The sequence below is a fragment of the Trichomycterus rosablanca genome, chromosome 24, assembly GCF_030014385.1.
Source record: "Trichomycterus rosablanca isolate fTriRos1 chromosome 24, fTriRos1.hap1, whole genome shotgun sequence".
Taxonomy (NCBI): Eukaryota; Metazoa; Chordata; class Actinopteri; order Siluriformes; family Trichomycteridae; genus Trichomycterus; species Trichomycterus rosablanca.
Genome location: NC_086011.1, coordinates 16496297 through 16512342, shown reverse-complemented (window position 1 = coordinate 16512342; position 16046 = coordinate 16496297). Strand labels below are relative to the sequence as shown.

At 40.7% G+C, this 16046-nt stretch overlaps 3 protein-coding genes across 4 annotated transcripts in view; 2 read left to right on the top strand and 1 right to left on the bottom strand.

The window, feature by feature from the left end:
- The first annotated feature begins 724 nt into the window (after positions 1 to 724).
- spcs1 (signal peptidase complex subunit 1) lies at positions 725 to 3345 on the top strand. The gene is made up of 4 exons (XM_062986371.1): positions 725 to 848; positions 2665 to 2724; positions 2826 to 2912; positions 3115 to 3345. The coding sequence occupies exons 1-4, from the start codon at positions 813 to 815 to the stop codon at positions 3238 to 3240; spliced, it is 309 nt and encodes a 102-aa protein (XP_062842441.1). The 5' UTR covers positions 725 to 812; the 3' UTR covers positions 3241 to 3345.
- Positions 3346 to 3384: 39 nt separating this feature from the next.
- nek4 (NIMA-related kinase 4) lies at positions 3385 to 9910 on the bottom strand. The gene is made up of 15 exons (XM_062986370.1): positions 9782 to 9910; positions 9431 to 9628; positions 9091 to 9198; positions 8716 to 8870; positions 8504 to 8633; positions 7641 to 8147; positions 7494 to 7550; positions 6845 to 6997; positions 6360 to 6500; positions 6203 to 6269; positions 5785 to 5894; positions 5310 to 5401; positions 4998 to 5215; positions 4364 to 4497; positions 3385 to 4180 (listed from the first exon to the last, which is right to left on the bottom strand). Exons 1-15 carry the CDS (start codon positions 9893 to 9895, stop codon positions 4082 to 4084), a joined length of 2283 nt encoding a protein of 760 aa, XP_062842440.1. The 5' UTR covers positions 9896 to 9910; the 3' UTR covers positions 3385 to 4081.
- Positions 9911 to 14777: 4867 nt separating this feature from the next.
- camk1b (calcium/calmodulin-dependent protein kinase Ib) overlaps positions 14778 to 16046 on the top strand; it is a 36916-nt gene continuing 35647 nt past the window's right edge. For both annotated transcript variants that reach the window (XM_062986374.1, XM_062986372.1), the window contains exon 1: positions 14778 to 14863. The gene's annotated coding sequence lies outside the window, so the exon portion shown is untranslated. The remainder of the gene's footprint in view (positions 14864 to 16046) is intronic.

The following is a 16046-nucleotide window of genomic DNA, read 5'->3' as shown; positions in this document are numbered from 1 at the left end:
GAATATAAATTCTGTTTGAATGTGAAAAAAACTTTCCCGTTCTTCACAGTTAAATACTTTGAATTAATCTGTGGATAGAATAAAATGATTTTTATTCTGTAATGGTTTGTTTTATTTGGTTGTACGAACACGTTTGTTTTCAAATTAGTACAGTAGTAATAAAAACACCACCACCACCAACACCAACACCAACAACAACAACAACAACAACAACAACAACAACAACAACAACAACAATAATAATAATAATAATGGATAGAAAGGGAATAATTGTGATATTCTGTATTATCACAGGTTTGTTAAAAATAGTATACAATAGTATACATATATGCTGAAAAAGTACTTATTTCCTCAAAAACATGCTGTATTTATTGTATCTTTGATAGAAACACACACAGAAACGATGTTTTATCAACTGACTTTTATAAACAGTTATAATAAGTCTCAGCCCTTGTTTGCCAATTGTTTGACAAAACACCACAACGTTAAACTGCTATTTTTCCCACTTTTATCCTTTTTAAAGACCCTTATCATTTTTATTATCCTTTTGCATAAATTTAAGTTTTTTTTCTTCTATTTACTTTGATTTTATTCTATTAAAAAAATTCTTGAGAAACTTCTTGCGCAAATTTGACTCAGCTTTGCCTAAACGTCTGTGCTTAAATTCCACTTCTAATGCGCAAATACGCCGCAGTTTTAACCTCCTAGAACGCTAGACCAGGGTCCTTCGGAAATCTACGTGCACTTTTAGTGACAGGAAACGCTGCATCCGCGCACAGTTCAGTTTGTATTCGGATGATATTTATTTCAAAATGTTGTCCGTTTTTAATTCCATCCCCACTCACATGGTAAGTGATCGTTTATTGTAAATAAAAATTTATTAAAGTTAATGTAGGATGCATGAATTGTTTGCAGCTGTTAATAGCTTTAGCTTACTTAGCATGTGTAGCAACAAAGTAGTTCATTAGAAAATATCAGTGCGCCATCATTGCTAATGTTAATAATAATAATAACTGGACAAACACCAGTAAGAACTGTTATTTAATTACACTTAAATACTAACATCTGATTACACTTAATAACATTAACATGTCTAACAATCGGTTCAGCACAACAAATCGCCATCTGTCTCACTCATCTGTCTCACTCATCTGTCTAAACTACACATCAATTTACCTATTTACCCACCTAAATATTTAATTACTAGAATATAACTTATTAATATTCTACAGCTGTTACTTACACTCTTATACCAGCCTTACGATGTAAACCGAAATAACACCTCCATATGTCCCCTCAGGTCCTGTTGTTGTTATTATACAGATACTTGTTTGTATAATGTGAATCTCTGTAGTGTTTACTATTACTCTTAAATTTTGATGTATGGAACTTGCTACTGAGGCCTTAATTTCCTTCGCGATTAATAATATCTATCTATCTATCTATCTGTCTATCTGATCTATCTGTCTGTCTGTCTATCTGATCTATCTATCTGTCTGTCTATCTGATCTATCTATCTATCTATCTATCTATCTGTCTGTCTGTCTATCTGATCTATCTATCTATCTATCTATCTATCTATCTGATCTATCTATCTATCTATCTATCTATCTATATATCTATCTATCTATCTATCTAAACATGCAGTCAGACTCCATACGGACACACAACAGCTTCTGTTTGTTATTTTTAAGTTTAATAGTTCCGTTGCTAATGTATTATAAATAATATAAAATGCTTTAAAATGTCATGTTTAGGTTTGTACAGTAAAGCCTAGTGGTTAACGTACTACACTAGTAATCGAAAGGCTGCTGGTTCAAGCCCCACCACTGCCAGATTTCCACTGTTGGGTCCTTGAGCAAGGCCCTAAACCCTCAATTGCTTAGACAATATACTGTCACAGTACTGGATAAAAGCGTTTGCTAAATGCAGAAAATGTAAAAAATGTAAACCGTATTGCACTCCTCGAGTGTGTTTGTAAACAGAACTGACACATGCGCACTGAGGGTGAATTCTGTTGAGCTCGTTTAGAGAGACCTGAAGCTTTAGCTGTTGAAAAAGAATTTAAATGATATTTTAACCAACAGCATTGATCAATCAAACATTGATTTCTTTGTTGGATATTTTGGTATTTTTTAACATTGCTTCTATTAGCATATTTGCATATCTACAGTGTGGACCATAAGGCTGGGAACACTATCTTTCCATCCCAACTGACCTACATGTCTAACCTTCCCATGTATGTTTACCTACTTGTATATACGTCTTGGGGTTTACCTAACCAGCCTACCTAACTACCTACCTATTGACCTACCTGTATGTTCATCTTTCTGTCTGCCTACGTCCCTTCCCACATTTTGGTCTACCTTGTTACCTATATGTCCGTCTACCTCCAAGTCCATGTTCTTATTTTCTTACCCATCATCCTACAAATACCTCTACTTATGTGTGTACATGCATCCCCCTCCACTATGACTATATGTATGTGTGCATATCTTGGTGTGTAATTATCAATATGTCCTATATTGTTAAGTGATGGATAAAACAAAAGTCTACATAATTGTGAGCTTGTTGGACAGCCCATTCCCAAACCATGGGCGTTAATATGAGGTGCCAGCATACTTTGTGCATATATAACATTGATCTGATGTTTTAAACCTTTAGGACTACAAAGGACAGAAACTTGCAGAGCAGATTTTCCAAGGCATCATCCTGGTTTCAGCAGTTAGTAACTTCTGTCTGTTACATACACATTTCTATATGAATGACTTTTACGTCACATCATCCCCTACTGTCTGTCTCTCACACATTGTGTCATTCTGCAGGTGATCGGATTTATTTATGGACTCATTATCGAGCAGTTTGGATGGACTGTTTACATCATGATAGCCGGATTCACTCTGTCCTGTCTGGTAAGCTTTTACATTTACTCCGTTTCTTAATACAGGATGTCAAACAATACTGTAAGATTATTCAACCCCTATATAATTTATATGTGGTGGCTCTGTGGTATTTGGTCACAGTTTCAAGTCACTTTGGACAAACGCATCTGCTTAATGCAATAAATATAAATTCATGTCAATGTAAATTCACCAATTCTTGCTTGTGTTGCAGCTCACACTTCCTCCATGGCCCATGTACAGATGCAATCCCCTAACCTGGCAGCCTGTCGTAAATGAGACGCCTGCAGAAAACCGAGAAAAGCCTCAGGAGAACTTAAAAAAGAAGAAACACAAGTAGAATAGACCTCGCGTACGAGTTTACCAGCCAAGAATTCATGAATTAATGTCTTGTTTTCATGTAAGATTCCATGTGTGCTTAATAAAAAGAATCATTTGTACTAAACCAACATTTATTATAATTTATTTCTACATTCAGAAACGTCTTAATGTACAAAATGTGGACAGTAGAAAACATAGTGAATAAACTTTTGATTATCTATTATACTTTTTAGTTTAATTATAAAACTGATCAGAACTTTACAAACTTATTGTCAACTGCAAAACACATTGAAAAATTAAACAGACAGATCGATTGCATATATCACAGTGAGTGTTCTTAATTCATGTTTAGAAAGGCTTCAGAAGGTGCTCGCTAGTCCACCAGTGTTGAGATTTCGAGCTCCTGAGTTTGAATCTCATTTCGGCCAGCCCGACATGATCGATTATGCCCGAGTGGAGAGTGGCCGATGGGATTTCTCATTGCTGCTGCAATTACAGCTTCTACTGGCTGGTCTATGGTGCCTGCATAGAGACGGGGAATGTTAAAGATCAGTGCATGACTCTCCGTACGCAATACTGATCCCTGTGTGAACCCGGCTCATGCAGGTGAAAAGAAGCGGTTGGCACCTGCACATTTGTCAGAGGCGGCGTGTGTTAGGTACGGCCCTTCACGGTCAGAAGAAGGGGTCTGCAGCAGTAGAGGAGATAAAGCTGGGTGACTGGATACGACTAGACTGGGAGAAAGGGGGGAAATGCTTAAATAAAAAAGAAAGGCTTCAATGTGAGTCCACAAGAAATAGTAGTCACTAGTATTAGCAGAGGTGTTAATCAGTGTTTGGAGTGCTGTTTATCACGTCATCTCAGTCTTTAAATGCGACGTCCTCAAAGAATTTTAACTGTCGCACCATAACAGCATACATTTTGTACTTTTCTTCTCCCATCTGCTGCCGTAACAGGACCTGAAATGGAAATTATCATGATAAATGATTCTGTAAGATAGACATTCATGGTGCAGCAATATAAACATGAGTGTTTTTATGTATTCATTGCTCTCGAAGCCTTCAGTGTGGCTCAAAAAATCTCCTATACAAAATAAAACCAGCCACAACCCCCATCCGCCAACATAATTATTATTGACTCGCCTCTCGCTTGTCCTCGTCCTCCTCTTGCATGATGTCCAGCACTTTATCCAGCAGTTTTACTCCGAGTCCTTTAACCACATCAGTGCGCAAGTGTTCAACTGCTCTCCTGACCTTCGCTGGTCCTGAAGAGTCGTCTGAAATGAAATTGCTCCGTTTGTCAGCTGTACATTCAGTATACAGAGCTCTTATTTGACCACATTAGTAAGGTAGCCTATTTGTATTAGGATCTGGTGACTGAGAAGGCCATCGAAGAACACAGATCTTATTGTTGTGTTCATGCTGCCAGTTTGAGATGCCAGTGTTCCTAATAAACTGACCAGTAAGGGTATTAGAATATTGTTTTTTTATTAATAAATGGGAATTAATATTCATAAAAATACAAATAACTGGAGGAAATTACATCTGATAACAGCGTGCCTAGGATAACTGGGTGGCGCAGGGTTTGAATCCCCAGCTGTGCTATTGGCCGGGGGCGTCTACACACAGACACGATTGGCTGCATCAGCGGAGTGCGGATGGCCAAGACCCCACGATGGACTGGCATCTGGTCCTGGGTGTTTCTGCATTGCACCCAGTGATTCTGGGGAAACCTGTTCTGTTTGACGTAAGTTCATTAGGCATACGAGTGCCAAACCTGAGAGGACACTGCTGAGACGGAAGTCGCCCGCTCCCTCTCTGGTCTTGCCATGAAGCACCAACGTGTCTCTGTACTTTTTGTTCAGTTTGAACTCGGGCAGCAGAGACGAGTTGCACCGTGAGCCTTCCTGCTCCCCCAGCACGTCCTTGGCATCCATTCGTAACGTCTGTGTCATCATCTGGACCAGATCCTGCATCTCACAGGTCTCACTTTTACTGCAACAGAAGAGATTGAGTTCATGTGGATAAGAATGTTTTCCAATGTACAGACTAAACGTTTCGGTTTTAAAATGTATCATCAGCCTCTCACCCCTCTCTGTATTCTCCCTCGGAGCGCTCTGTAGAACTGGTGGACGAGCTGCACTCCTCCTCGTCCGACTGCCGCCATGAAGATTTCCTCTCCTGTTCCAGAACAGAACCACAGTAGTTACTCTAAAACGGTCTTTTATTAATTAGTCAGCTGGCTGATTTTCAGTTACCATACAAGCTGGAAGCTTAATTCTCTTCTGAATACTTAAATACTGTACAAGGATTCAAGAGATTTCCAAAGTGCATCTATACATACAAACTGATAACCAATTCGTGGATTATTAGCAGTGGAGGAATACAAAAAGAGCAGCATGCTCCTCCATACATATCAAAGCTCTTAGGCTGGTGTAAAGACGCCGCTGCCAGCTTCACCATACAAAAACAAGTAAAAGAGGAACGTATTTCAATCATACCATGTTTTTGATGCACTCAGTTCAGTTCTAATCAGTTTCAATAATGAAGGCCGGTGATCCTACCTTGTGTGGTACAGCGGCTACACTGGCAGGTCTTGGGCAGTCAGGTTGGTCAGCTTGCTTGGCACCTAATGAGGCAACATCACACGACGCCCTCCTGACAGCAGGAGCTGCTTTAAACAAGACAGTGCAAAATAGAATAGTCTATAATATAGTGAAGCATCAGTTCTTCCATCCAGAAGCACTACAGTATGGTTTATTCAAATGTCATTAAAACCCTTTAATCTTGGTCTCGATAATACTTTATTGGCAAGGTGTAAATGATATAGTCTCATGCACAAGTGTGGACACCCCAGGAACAAACGTCTGCACATTTTAATGCTCAATTATAGTTTCTTTGTTGATTGTAACATATTGGAAGGAAAATGTGGCCTGTGCAACAACCTAGAAAGTTCTGCAGTGTATAAACATGGTTAGATACCTGTCTCACTGTGGTTTTCTCGTGACTGTCTCAGCCGTCTCCTCTCCCGGGCTGACAGAGGCCGATTCTGCAAATAAAGTACCACGTATGAAACTAAATATCTGAACTTGTTACCTCTGACCTTGCACTGGTGGCCTACGGGCCAAATGTGTCCCACCTGTGGTGCAGATTCATCAGCCGGGGAGGTAACAGACGGGGCGAGTGTAGGATGTTTGGCCACATCAGCTCCACCTTCAGCTTTTTCCTTTATTTTTAATGACAGATTTTTAGGAAGGGGAGGAAGAGGCCTCAGATTCGCCTAAACAGAGTGGAACAAATAACGCTGGGTAAGATTTAGCGCTCCGTGGCTGGATTCATTATGTGTGTTCAGAAAGTATTCAGACCTTGATCTTTTTGCACACTTTTATTAGATCTGCCATGACAAATAAGATAAACTGCTCAAATCCAGGTGTGCAAGACTTGTAAAGCTTTAAAATATTGTTTTCACGTCATAATTATGGACAATTTATGCAGATTAATGAGTAAAAAATTTTTTAATTTAAATTACATGTGTGCAGAAATGTAACGGGTCTGAATACTTACTAAATCCACTTCATAAACCAACAGATTACCAAAAATCCCTTTGGCACTAACACCACTCACTTTGCTCTCATCCTGGACTGAGTCCTTCTTTCTCTGTCTGCGCTGACGAGACATGGACGGCTCGGAGGAAGAGGAAGCGGGATGAAAAGGTGGTTTACTGTGCTGGAGCACAGGAGCGTCCAGATCTGGACTGCTAGGCGGATTGTGAGGTTCCTATATCAGAGTCAAATGTATAGAATGGGCTGAACATTCAACATACATTCAATGTTATACAATATACGATCTATGTACCATGTATATAAATCTCATTCTGTTTTTATAATTTATTTATATATATATTTATTTTTTTATTTTTTTATTTTTTTGTTTGACTGACATCAAGTTGCTCTTGTAGTTTCATGTTATTCGTCTCAATCTTTGCCGGTCGTGTCAAGAATTAGCTCACCACATTTTGAATATGACCTAAGTGTGCATCTCTGGTCTTTATTATTATTTCCATTATATTATTTCCATAACAGCAAATATTAATCAAAAGGACTAATGACTGGACTCCAAAAAAATAAGTTTGTATTATTTAAATGATTTAAATTATCTTATTTAGTGGAACGAATAGTGGTGATGATTACATTAACATGTATAAATGTAAAAAACTCCGCTTCAGACATTTGATAATTAAAACATGACGTATAATGAGGCTGAAAGCTCGTACCTCTGGAATGACTGGAATAAACGGTTCGAGGAGCTTATCGGTTGAATCCAGACTCTTCTAGAATAGTAAAGAACAAATATTTACACATTCTGATGCCGAATATGCAATAAAATGACCTTCATCAAACCTCCACTTATTTTAACATACCCCTCGGTCTCCTGTGTGACATTCTGCAAGGACGTCCACTGTTTTCCTGTCCTCCTTGTCCTCTGTAGTCACCTGGTCCTCTGTCTTTACATCTTCGATCGCCGCTTGCTGCAGCAGTTTCAGAGTATCCTCTTCCACAGCCATGTTCACAATCAGATCCTTGCTGCCTTTTTGAGATTCCAGTTTTTCTCTGGGGTTTTGCCGGACTTCTTCTCTATGGACACCTGAAACCTGGTTTCTGGGGTGCGGTTGAGGAGCAGCAATATCGTCTTTCTCTCTGCGTTTGGTGGGTGAAGGTGCAGGTCGAGGAGGTTTGGCTTTCCTGTGCTTGTCTTTGGGTTCCTGACACTGGAGATCGAAGTTGATATTGCTGATGGTCGCTATGGACTGACCTGTCGATGGCTGGATGTCCTGGTTCGGGGATTTAGGGGGCAAAGGTGTGTCTAGGGTGAGAATATTGTCCTTGATGCCATTGTGCAGCTTGTGTTGATTGGAGTTTTCTTCTGACTGAAATGATACGATAATTACACAAAAATTCAAATAACGCAAAACAGAAATGTTGATGATGTAGAGATGGGACTGGTAGTGTTAAAACTAGATGAGGGTACGAAATAGTGGTGACCACAAAAGAATGAACTAAAATTTGTTAATCACACAGATGAACAAACGACTTTTGGAGGAGCGTTTTGTTGCCAGATAAACAAAGATTGAGCTATTTATAGAGACGAAAAGTTGAGATATGCGAACACAACAGCATTGTACCTACTGTCAGCCGTGATGGTGGTTGTATTATGCTCAATCATAATATTGTAATGCAGTCAGCCACTGTAATTTATAGCTAAAGTTCAAAAATACATTTTCACCTTCTTTCTTCTGGGTTTTGCTTCCACACTGACACAGTTTGGTGGATCCTCCTGCTTCTGATGAACAAGCAGGTCGGGAACGCCAACGTTTGGTCTGCTGTTCACCTTTTTTCTGGATTTGGCTGTTTTTCTGTCAAACAGCAGCATTTATAAGAGAGTTAGCAGAGATGTGCTGGTTAAAGTGGACCAGTATAATCTACACAAGAACGTACTCTTTGGTGGCCTCCAGAAATACGGTGATCTGCTGTTTAATGTAGGGCTGGCGCAGAATGTGTTTGACGTCAGGTCTGTCGTCCGGTTTCTTACAAAGCATCCGCTTGATCAGCTCTCCCAGCTGAGGGTCGTACTTACCCGGCATCTGTGGCAACTGAGCAAAGTAGAGAGATGAAAGATCGAAGTCCCTTAAAACACAACCTAGTTGTATGAGCTATATATAGTATATACAGTACATAAGACTTTTGGAGACCCAATTATCTAAGTCATGAACCACTCATTTACACTAAAATGTAAATGTGAAGATAATGAAGAGTTTAGAACTTCAGTTTTAGACTAATGTATAATCTGCAGAATATGAATAAATGAGTTACCTTTCCCTCAATGATGCGATATACCAGTGAATTCATGTCTTTAGCATTGAAGGCATGTTTCAGAGTCGCCATCTCGTACACACAGCAGCCCAGCGCCCAAACATCTGACTGTATAAAAAAAACATTACTATTGATTCTGAAAACCCTAAATAAATAATATACTGTCTGACATAAAAACTTTTTCCCAATATGGGTAATATAGGTGTTGCACTACCTTCTAAAAACTGTTGTGTATCTTTATGTTCTTCTTATATTATATTACATTTAGTATGTTAGTGTGACAAACATGTAAAATAGAGAAAATCAGGAAGGTAAATATAATGTATGATATCATTTATACCTTGTAGTTGTAGGGTTTATTAGAGAAGAGTTCCGGGCTCATGTAGTACGGAGTTCCGATCAGCGTACTGGCCATGTCGTTCTGATTCTCCAGCACTCGTGCAATACCCAGGTCGCCCACTTTGATAATGTTGGTCTTGGTCAGGAAAATGTTCTGAGTTTTTAGATCTCGGTGCAAGATGTGTTTTTCATGTAAATACTGCAAAGAATAAAAATATTAAAGATGAGCATCACTAGTCTTAAACATTTAAACAATTTCATCAATTAACTGTATTAAGCCTGCTTGACTGTGGACAAGGTGTAATTCATTACAATACAGTTGCAAAAGTCCCACTGACATCCATTCCCTCACCTGTAGTGCCATGGCGATCTGAACAAACCATTCCACCACTTGTCGTTCGGGCAGCAGCTCGCCCTTCTGCTGCTTCAGTCGATGGTACAGGTCTCCTCCCTCACAGAAACCCATAACAATGTAAAGCTGGCAGTCCTCTCCTTCCCATGATTCCCGGTAGGTGACGATGTTGGGGTGCTTGAGCTGCGACAGAAGCTGTGCTTCCTGCTCAGCTGCACGCCTCTCTCGTTTCGATGAGGTTCTCAAGTTCAGCTTCTTGACGACATACTGGTGTGAAAAACAGGCAGGGTGGAAATTAGGTTGGGTCTAACAAATATGAACATTTTGTCACTGATTTTGCAGGGTGCGGACAATATCTGACTTGTCCGGGGGTGGGAGGGCCGAGGGCATTCCTCAAAACTGCTGCAATTACAGCTTCTAGGGTAAGATAAGATGCCTTTATTGTCATTGCACAGTGTACAATGAAATTGAGCAGCAATCCAATGACGCCTACACATACAATAAGTACATACAGTAACACACACACATACAGTGTATCACAAAAGTGAGTACACCCCTCACATTTCTGCAGATATTGAAGTATATCTTTTCATGGGACAACACTGACAAAATGACACTTTGACACAATGAAAAGTAGTCTGTGTGCAGCTTATATAACAGTGTAAATTTATTCTTCCCTCAAAATAACTCAATATACAGCCATTAATGTCTAAACCACCGGCAACAAAAGTGAGTACACCCCTAAGAGACTACACCCCTAAATGTCCAAATTGAGCACTGCTTGTCATTTTCCCTCCAAAATGTCATGTGATTTGTTAGTGTTACTAGGTCTCAGGTGTGCATAGGGAGCAGGTGTGTTCAGTTTAGTAGTACAGCTCTCACACTCTCTCATACTGGTCACTGAAAGTTCCAACATGGCATCTCATGGCAAAGAACTCTCTGAGGATCTTAAAAGACGAATTGTTGCGCTACATGAAGATGGCCAAGGCTACATGAAGATTGCCAACACCCTGAAACTGAGCTGCAGCACAGTGGCCAAGATCATTCAGCGTTTTAAAAGAGCAGGGTCCACTCAGAACAGACCTCGCGTTGGTCGTCCAAAGAAGCTGAGTGCACATGCTCAGCGTCACAACCAACTGCTGTCTTTGAAAGATAGGCGCAGGAGTGCTGTCAGCATTGCTGCAGAGATTGAAAAGGTGGGGGGTCAGCCTGTCAGTGCTCAGACCATACGCCGCACACTACATCAAATTGGTCTGCATGGCTGTCACCCCAGAAGGAAGCCTCTTCTGAAGTCTCTACACAAGAAAGCCCGCAAACAGTTTGCTGAAGACATGTCAACAAAGGACATGGATTACTGGAACCATGTCCTATGGTCTGATGAGACCAAGATTAATTTGTTTGGTTCAGATGGTCTCAAGCATGTGTGGCGGCAATCAGGTGAGGAGTACAAAGATAAGTGTGTCATGCCTACAGTCAAGCATGGTGGTGGGAATGCCATGGTCTGGGGCTGCATGAGTGCAGCAGGTGTTGGGGAGTTACATTTCATTGAGGGACACATGAACTCCAATATGTACTGTGAAATACTGAAGCAGAGCATGATCCCCTCCCTCCGGAAACTGGGTTGCAGGGCAGTGTTTCAGCATGATAATGACCCCAAACACACCTCTAAGACGACCACTGCTTTATTGAAGAGGCTGAGGGTAAAGGTGATGGACTGGCCAAGCATGTCTCCAGACCTAAACCCAATAGAACATCTTTGGGGCATCCTCAAGCGGAAGGTGGAGGAGCGCAAAGTCTCGAATATCCGCCAGCTCCGTGATGTCATCATGGAGGAGTGGAAAAGCATTCCAGTGGCAACCTGTGAAGCTCTGGTAAACTCCATGCCCAGGAGAGTTAAGGCAGTTCTGGGAAATAATGGTGGCCACCCAAAATATTGACACTTCAGGAACTTTCACTAAGGGGTGTACTCACTTTTGTTGCTGGTGGTTTAGACATTAATGGCTGTATATTGAGTTATTTTGAGGGAAGAATAAATTTACACTGTTATATAAGCTGCACACAGACTACTTTTCATTGTGTCAAAGTGTCATTTTGTCAGTGTTGTCCCATGAAAAGATATACTTAAATATCTGCAGAAATGTGAGGGGTGTACTCACTTTTGTGATACACTGTATGTATGCCTAAAAAATCTTAAATATAAAAAAAAGGACTTAAACTATAATTATAAGCTTTGAACTTCTGCTGGCTGATCAATGATGCCTGCTCAGAGACGGGGGATAATGGAGATCAGTGCATGGTACGGATCCACATATGAACCCGCCTGGTGCAGGTGAAACAGAAGCGATCGGCTACTGCGTATGTGTCAGAGGGGGCACTCTTCTCGGTCAGGAGTGGAAGATCAGCAGCAGTAGAGGCAAAACATGGTCGAGTAATTGAATATTACTATATTGTGAGAAAAATTGTGGAGAAAATGCATAGCAATAGAAAATACTGGTTGCCATATGGACTGTAAGTCTGTCTGGAGCAAGAAAGGTGAGGCTTAGGACCAGAAGAATCCCATCTCATGGTTAAGCATGTTGGTGGATCAGAGATGATGCAGGGATGTTCTCCTAGTGCAGAAACTGACGATCTTGACCACGTGAATGTCATCGAGGATTCAAAGACATACCAAGGCTTTTTTTTAGGAGGATGTTATGCCTTCTGTGGTGATTCAAAGTCAACCAAAGCTTGGTTAAGGAATCAGTCCTGGAATATCCTGGAGTGGCATTATGAGATCTATAGTCTCTCTTTGTGTATGCACATAATACTTTTGGTTTTGTACATAAGCACAAAGTCAAAAGATATTAGTTTGAAATGTAAAGTTGAGGTGTATATATTGAGGTACAAAGTTGCTTCCACTTTGTCCACAATGACTGCAGCTATGCATAATTTGCACTAAATTTTCTATCTGATAGAACTCATCACAATTGTACATCACAATGACTGCAGCTATGCATAATTTGCACCTAAAAATAACTTAAAATGCTGCTATATTTTCACATTTTTCTGCACCTTATATGACTGCTGCTATGTGCCTTTTTTATTCATTGTATTTAAAAGTTTTTATACTAAGCTTTTATTCTGTTAGTTTAATTTTGTTCTTATGTATAATACTTATATGGACGTTTGGAGGACGAACAAAGTAAGAATTTCATTGTACAGTGTAACTGCTGGTTCTTCTGTGCACATGACAATAATACTCTTGAATCTTGAACTAGGACTCAAATCACAGAAGTGCAAAATATTGCACCTAAATAATAACTAACTAAGGTTATATTAATTGTGCAGCACACTAGATCACATGCATTAGCCAGGATCAGATGTGATCTTACCTGTTTTCGGTCTGCTCGGTGTTGAACCAGGTTCACTTCTCCATAACTTCCCTTACCCACCACTCGGATAAACACGTAGTTCTCCATGGTTAACTATCTGATGGTTGTATCACATAGCGCACTGATGGGATTTAAACCCGCTGTTTGTTTTGAATGCTCTGGTCAGTTTTATATCCGCTGTGTGTTGATGCTTGATGAAGTTCTGACTTAGGAACAGAGATTTGGAGGTGATGTGAAAGTAGTTCAGATCGAGCGATGCTACAGGAAACTCTGATCCAGGCTTCATCGTCACCAAGCAACTGAACACATGAAAACTGCGGTCGGTGCAGATTGTGCGCCGGATTCACATCACAGCGCCATTCTGAGGGCAGGAGTGTTAATCACTGCAGTGCTCAATCCCGACCACCAGGGGGCTTTAAAGGACATGTTTTATCCATTCACTCACATTTTACATTTACATTTTCGGCATTTAGCAGACGCTTTTTATCCAATGCGACTTACAGTCTAAGCAATTGAGGGTTAAGGGCCTTGCTCAAGGACCCAACAGTTGCAACCTGACAGTGGTGGGGTTTGAACCAGCGACCTTCTGCTTACTAGTCCAGTACCTTAACCGCTATGCTCCAACTTCCCTCACTGTTTGTTTGTTAATTAGGATTTTAACGTCATGTTTTACACTTTTGGTTACATTCATGACAGGAACGTTAGTTACTCATTACACAAGGTTATATCGAACACAGTCATGGACAATTTAGCATCTCCAGTTCACCTCCCTTGCATGTCTTTGGACTGTGGGAGGAAACCGGAGCACCCGGAGTAAACCCATGCAGACACGGGGAGAACATGCAAACTCCACACAGAAAGGACTCACTCACTGTCTTAACCGCTTATCCAATCAGGGTCACGGGGGGTGCTGGAGCCTATCCCAGCTTTTCAATGAGCGCAAGGCACACAGTAACACCATGGACGGGGCGCCAGTCCATCGCAGGGCAGACACACACACACACACACACACACACACACACACACACACACACACACACACACACACACACACAAATCCACCTACAGGGCAATTCAGTGTCTCCAATTGAAGACCCAGAGCACCCAGAGTAAACTCACGCAGACACGGGGAGAACGTGCAAACTCCGCACAGAAAGGACCCAGACCGCCCCGCCTGGGGATCGAACCCGGGACCTTCTTGCTGTGAGGCGACAGTGCTACCCACCGAGCCACCGTGCCGCCCCATGTTTTATTCATTCATCCTTAATTTATTTGTTTATTTTATTAGGATTTTAACGTCATGTTTTACACTTTGGTTACATTCATGACAGGACAGGTAATTACTGGTTACACAAGATTCATCAGTTCAAGTTCAGTCATGGACAGTTTTATGTGCCTTGGTCCCAATGAATCGGACCCTGGTGTTAAAACAGACAATGAATGAATGAAAGAATAAATATAAATTCTGAATGTTGACCATCAGCCATCAAGCATTATTTTACCTGAGGGCTTCCTCCTTTCTGATTGGATAAGAGTTTTTAAGTTCCGCCTCCATGTTGCCCCGCCCGCTTGTATATGGAGCTTTGTGACGTCACAGACGAGCGCTTCAGAGGGTTTGGTGAGGAAGCCGCGCCGCAGTGCAGTGAACACATAGCGGGATCCGCTCACCCATTCACTCGTTCATCTGATCTTCATTCTCTCCACCGATCAGGTAAAACATTCACTCGGATAGTAGTACATGGAAAGCTGAAAGTGTTTTAATGGGCTTGTTGTGGGTGGTTGTGGATGAAACGCTCAGGATCAGCGGGTCTCTGTAGGATAGGCGGAGATGCGCGGCGCTCAGTGGTGCGATTATTAACGCAATATGCTTCAGTTTTTATTTCTCATTTGTGTTGCATTCTTATTCAGATCGTGTTTGTAACTATTTAAGCTGATCCTGCTTGGATTGTCATATAGTGTATGATTCCGAATCGCGCCTGTGTGTAATGTCTCATTTATTTATTATTTATTTATTAGAATTTTAATGTCATGTTTTACACTTTGGTTACATTCTTGACAGAAACGGTGATTACTCGTTACACATGATTAATCAGTCATGGACAATTTTGCATCTCTAATTCATCTCACTTGCACGTCTTTGGACTGTGGGAGGAAAACGGAGCTCCCGAAGGAAACCCACGCAGACACGGGGAGAACATGCAAACTCAGAAAGGACCCTGACCGCCACCGTGCCGCCCAATGTCTCATTTATTTATTATTTATTTATTAGAATTTGAATGTCATGTTTTAGACAGTCATGGGCAATTTTGTATCTCCAATTCATCTCACTTGCACGTCTTTGGACTGTGGGAGGAAACCGGAGCTCCCGAAGGAAACCCACGCAGACACGGGGAGAACATGCAAACTCAAAAAGGACCCGGACCGCCACCCCAATGTCTCATTTAAGAACGCGTGGATATTAATGTTAAGTTTTAAATACACTAGGTGTGCAAGCTGACCCTCTTCTGTACTGCCCTTCAGTTATACTGGAACAACAGCATAGGAAACAGAGAGGATGACCCCATCCCCCCAAAAAAGTGGCTTAATGTGCTCCTTTATTAATAAATTAAACTAATAAAATAACACATATTTGATTAAAATAAATAAATTTTTAACTGTAAATACACCAATATGTTTTCGTGTTAAGAGCACTTGATAAGTTTATCTGAATAATTATAACATATAAAATTGGTATTGCATTAATGATTTGTATTTAGATTAGATAGGGTAATCTAAAGCTACATCTGAGCACTTGTAGCTGTGTTTCTAAGAGATGTACACATTGTATTCGGGTGGTCCTGTGATAAATAAACATTGTATAAACAGTCATAAGTGCGGCTTTTAGCTACCATACC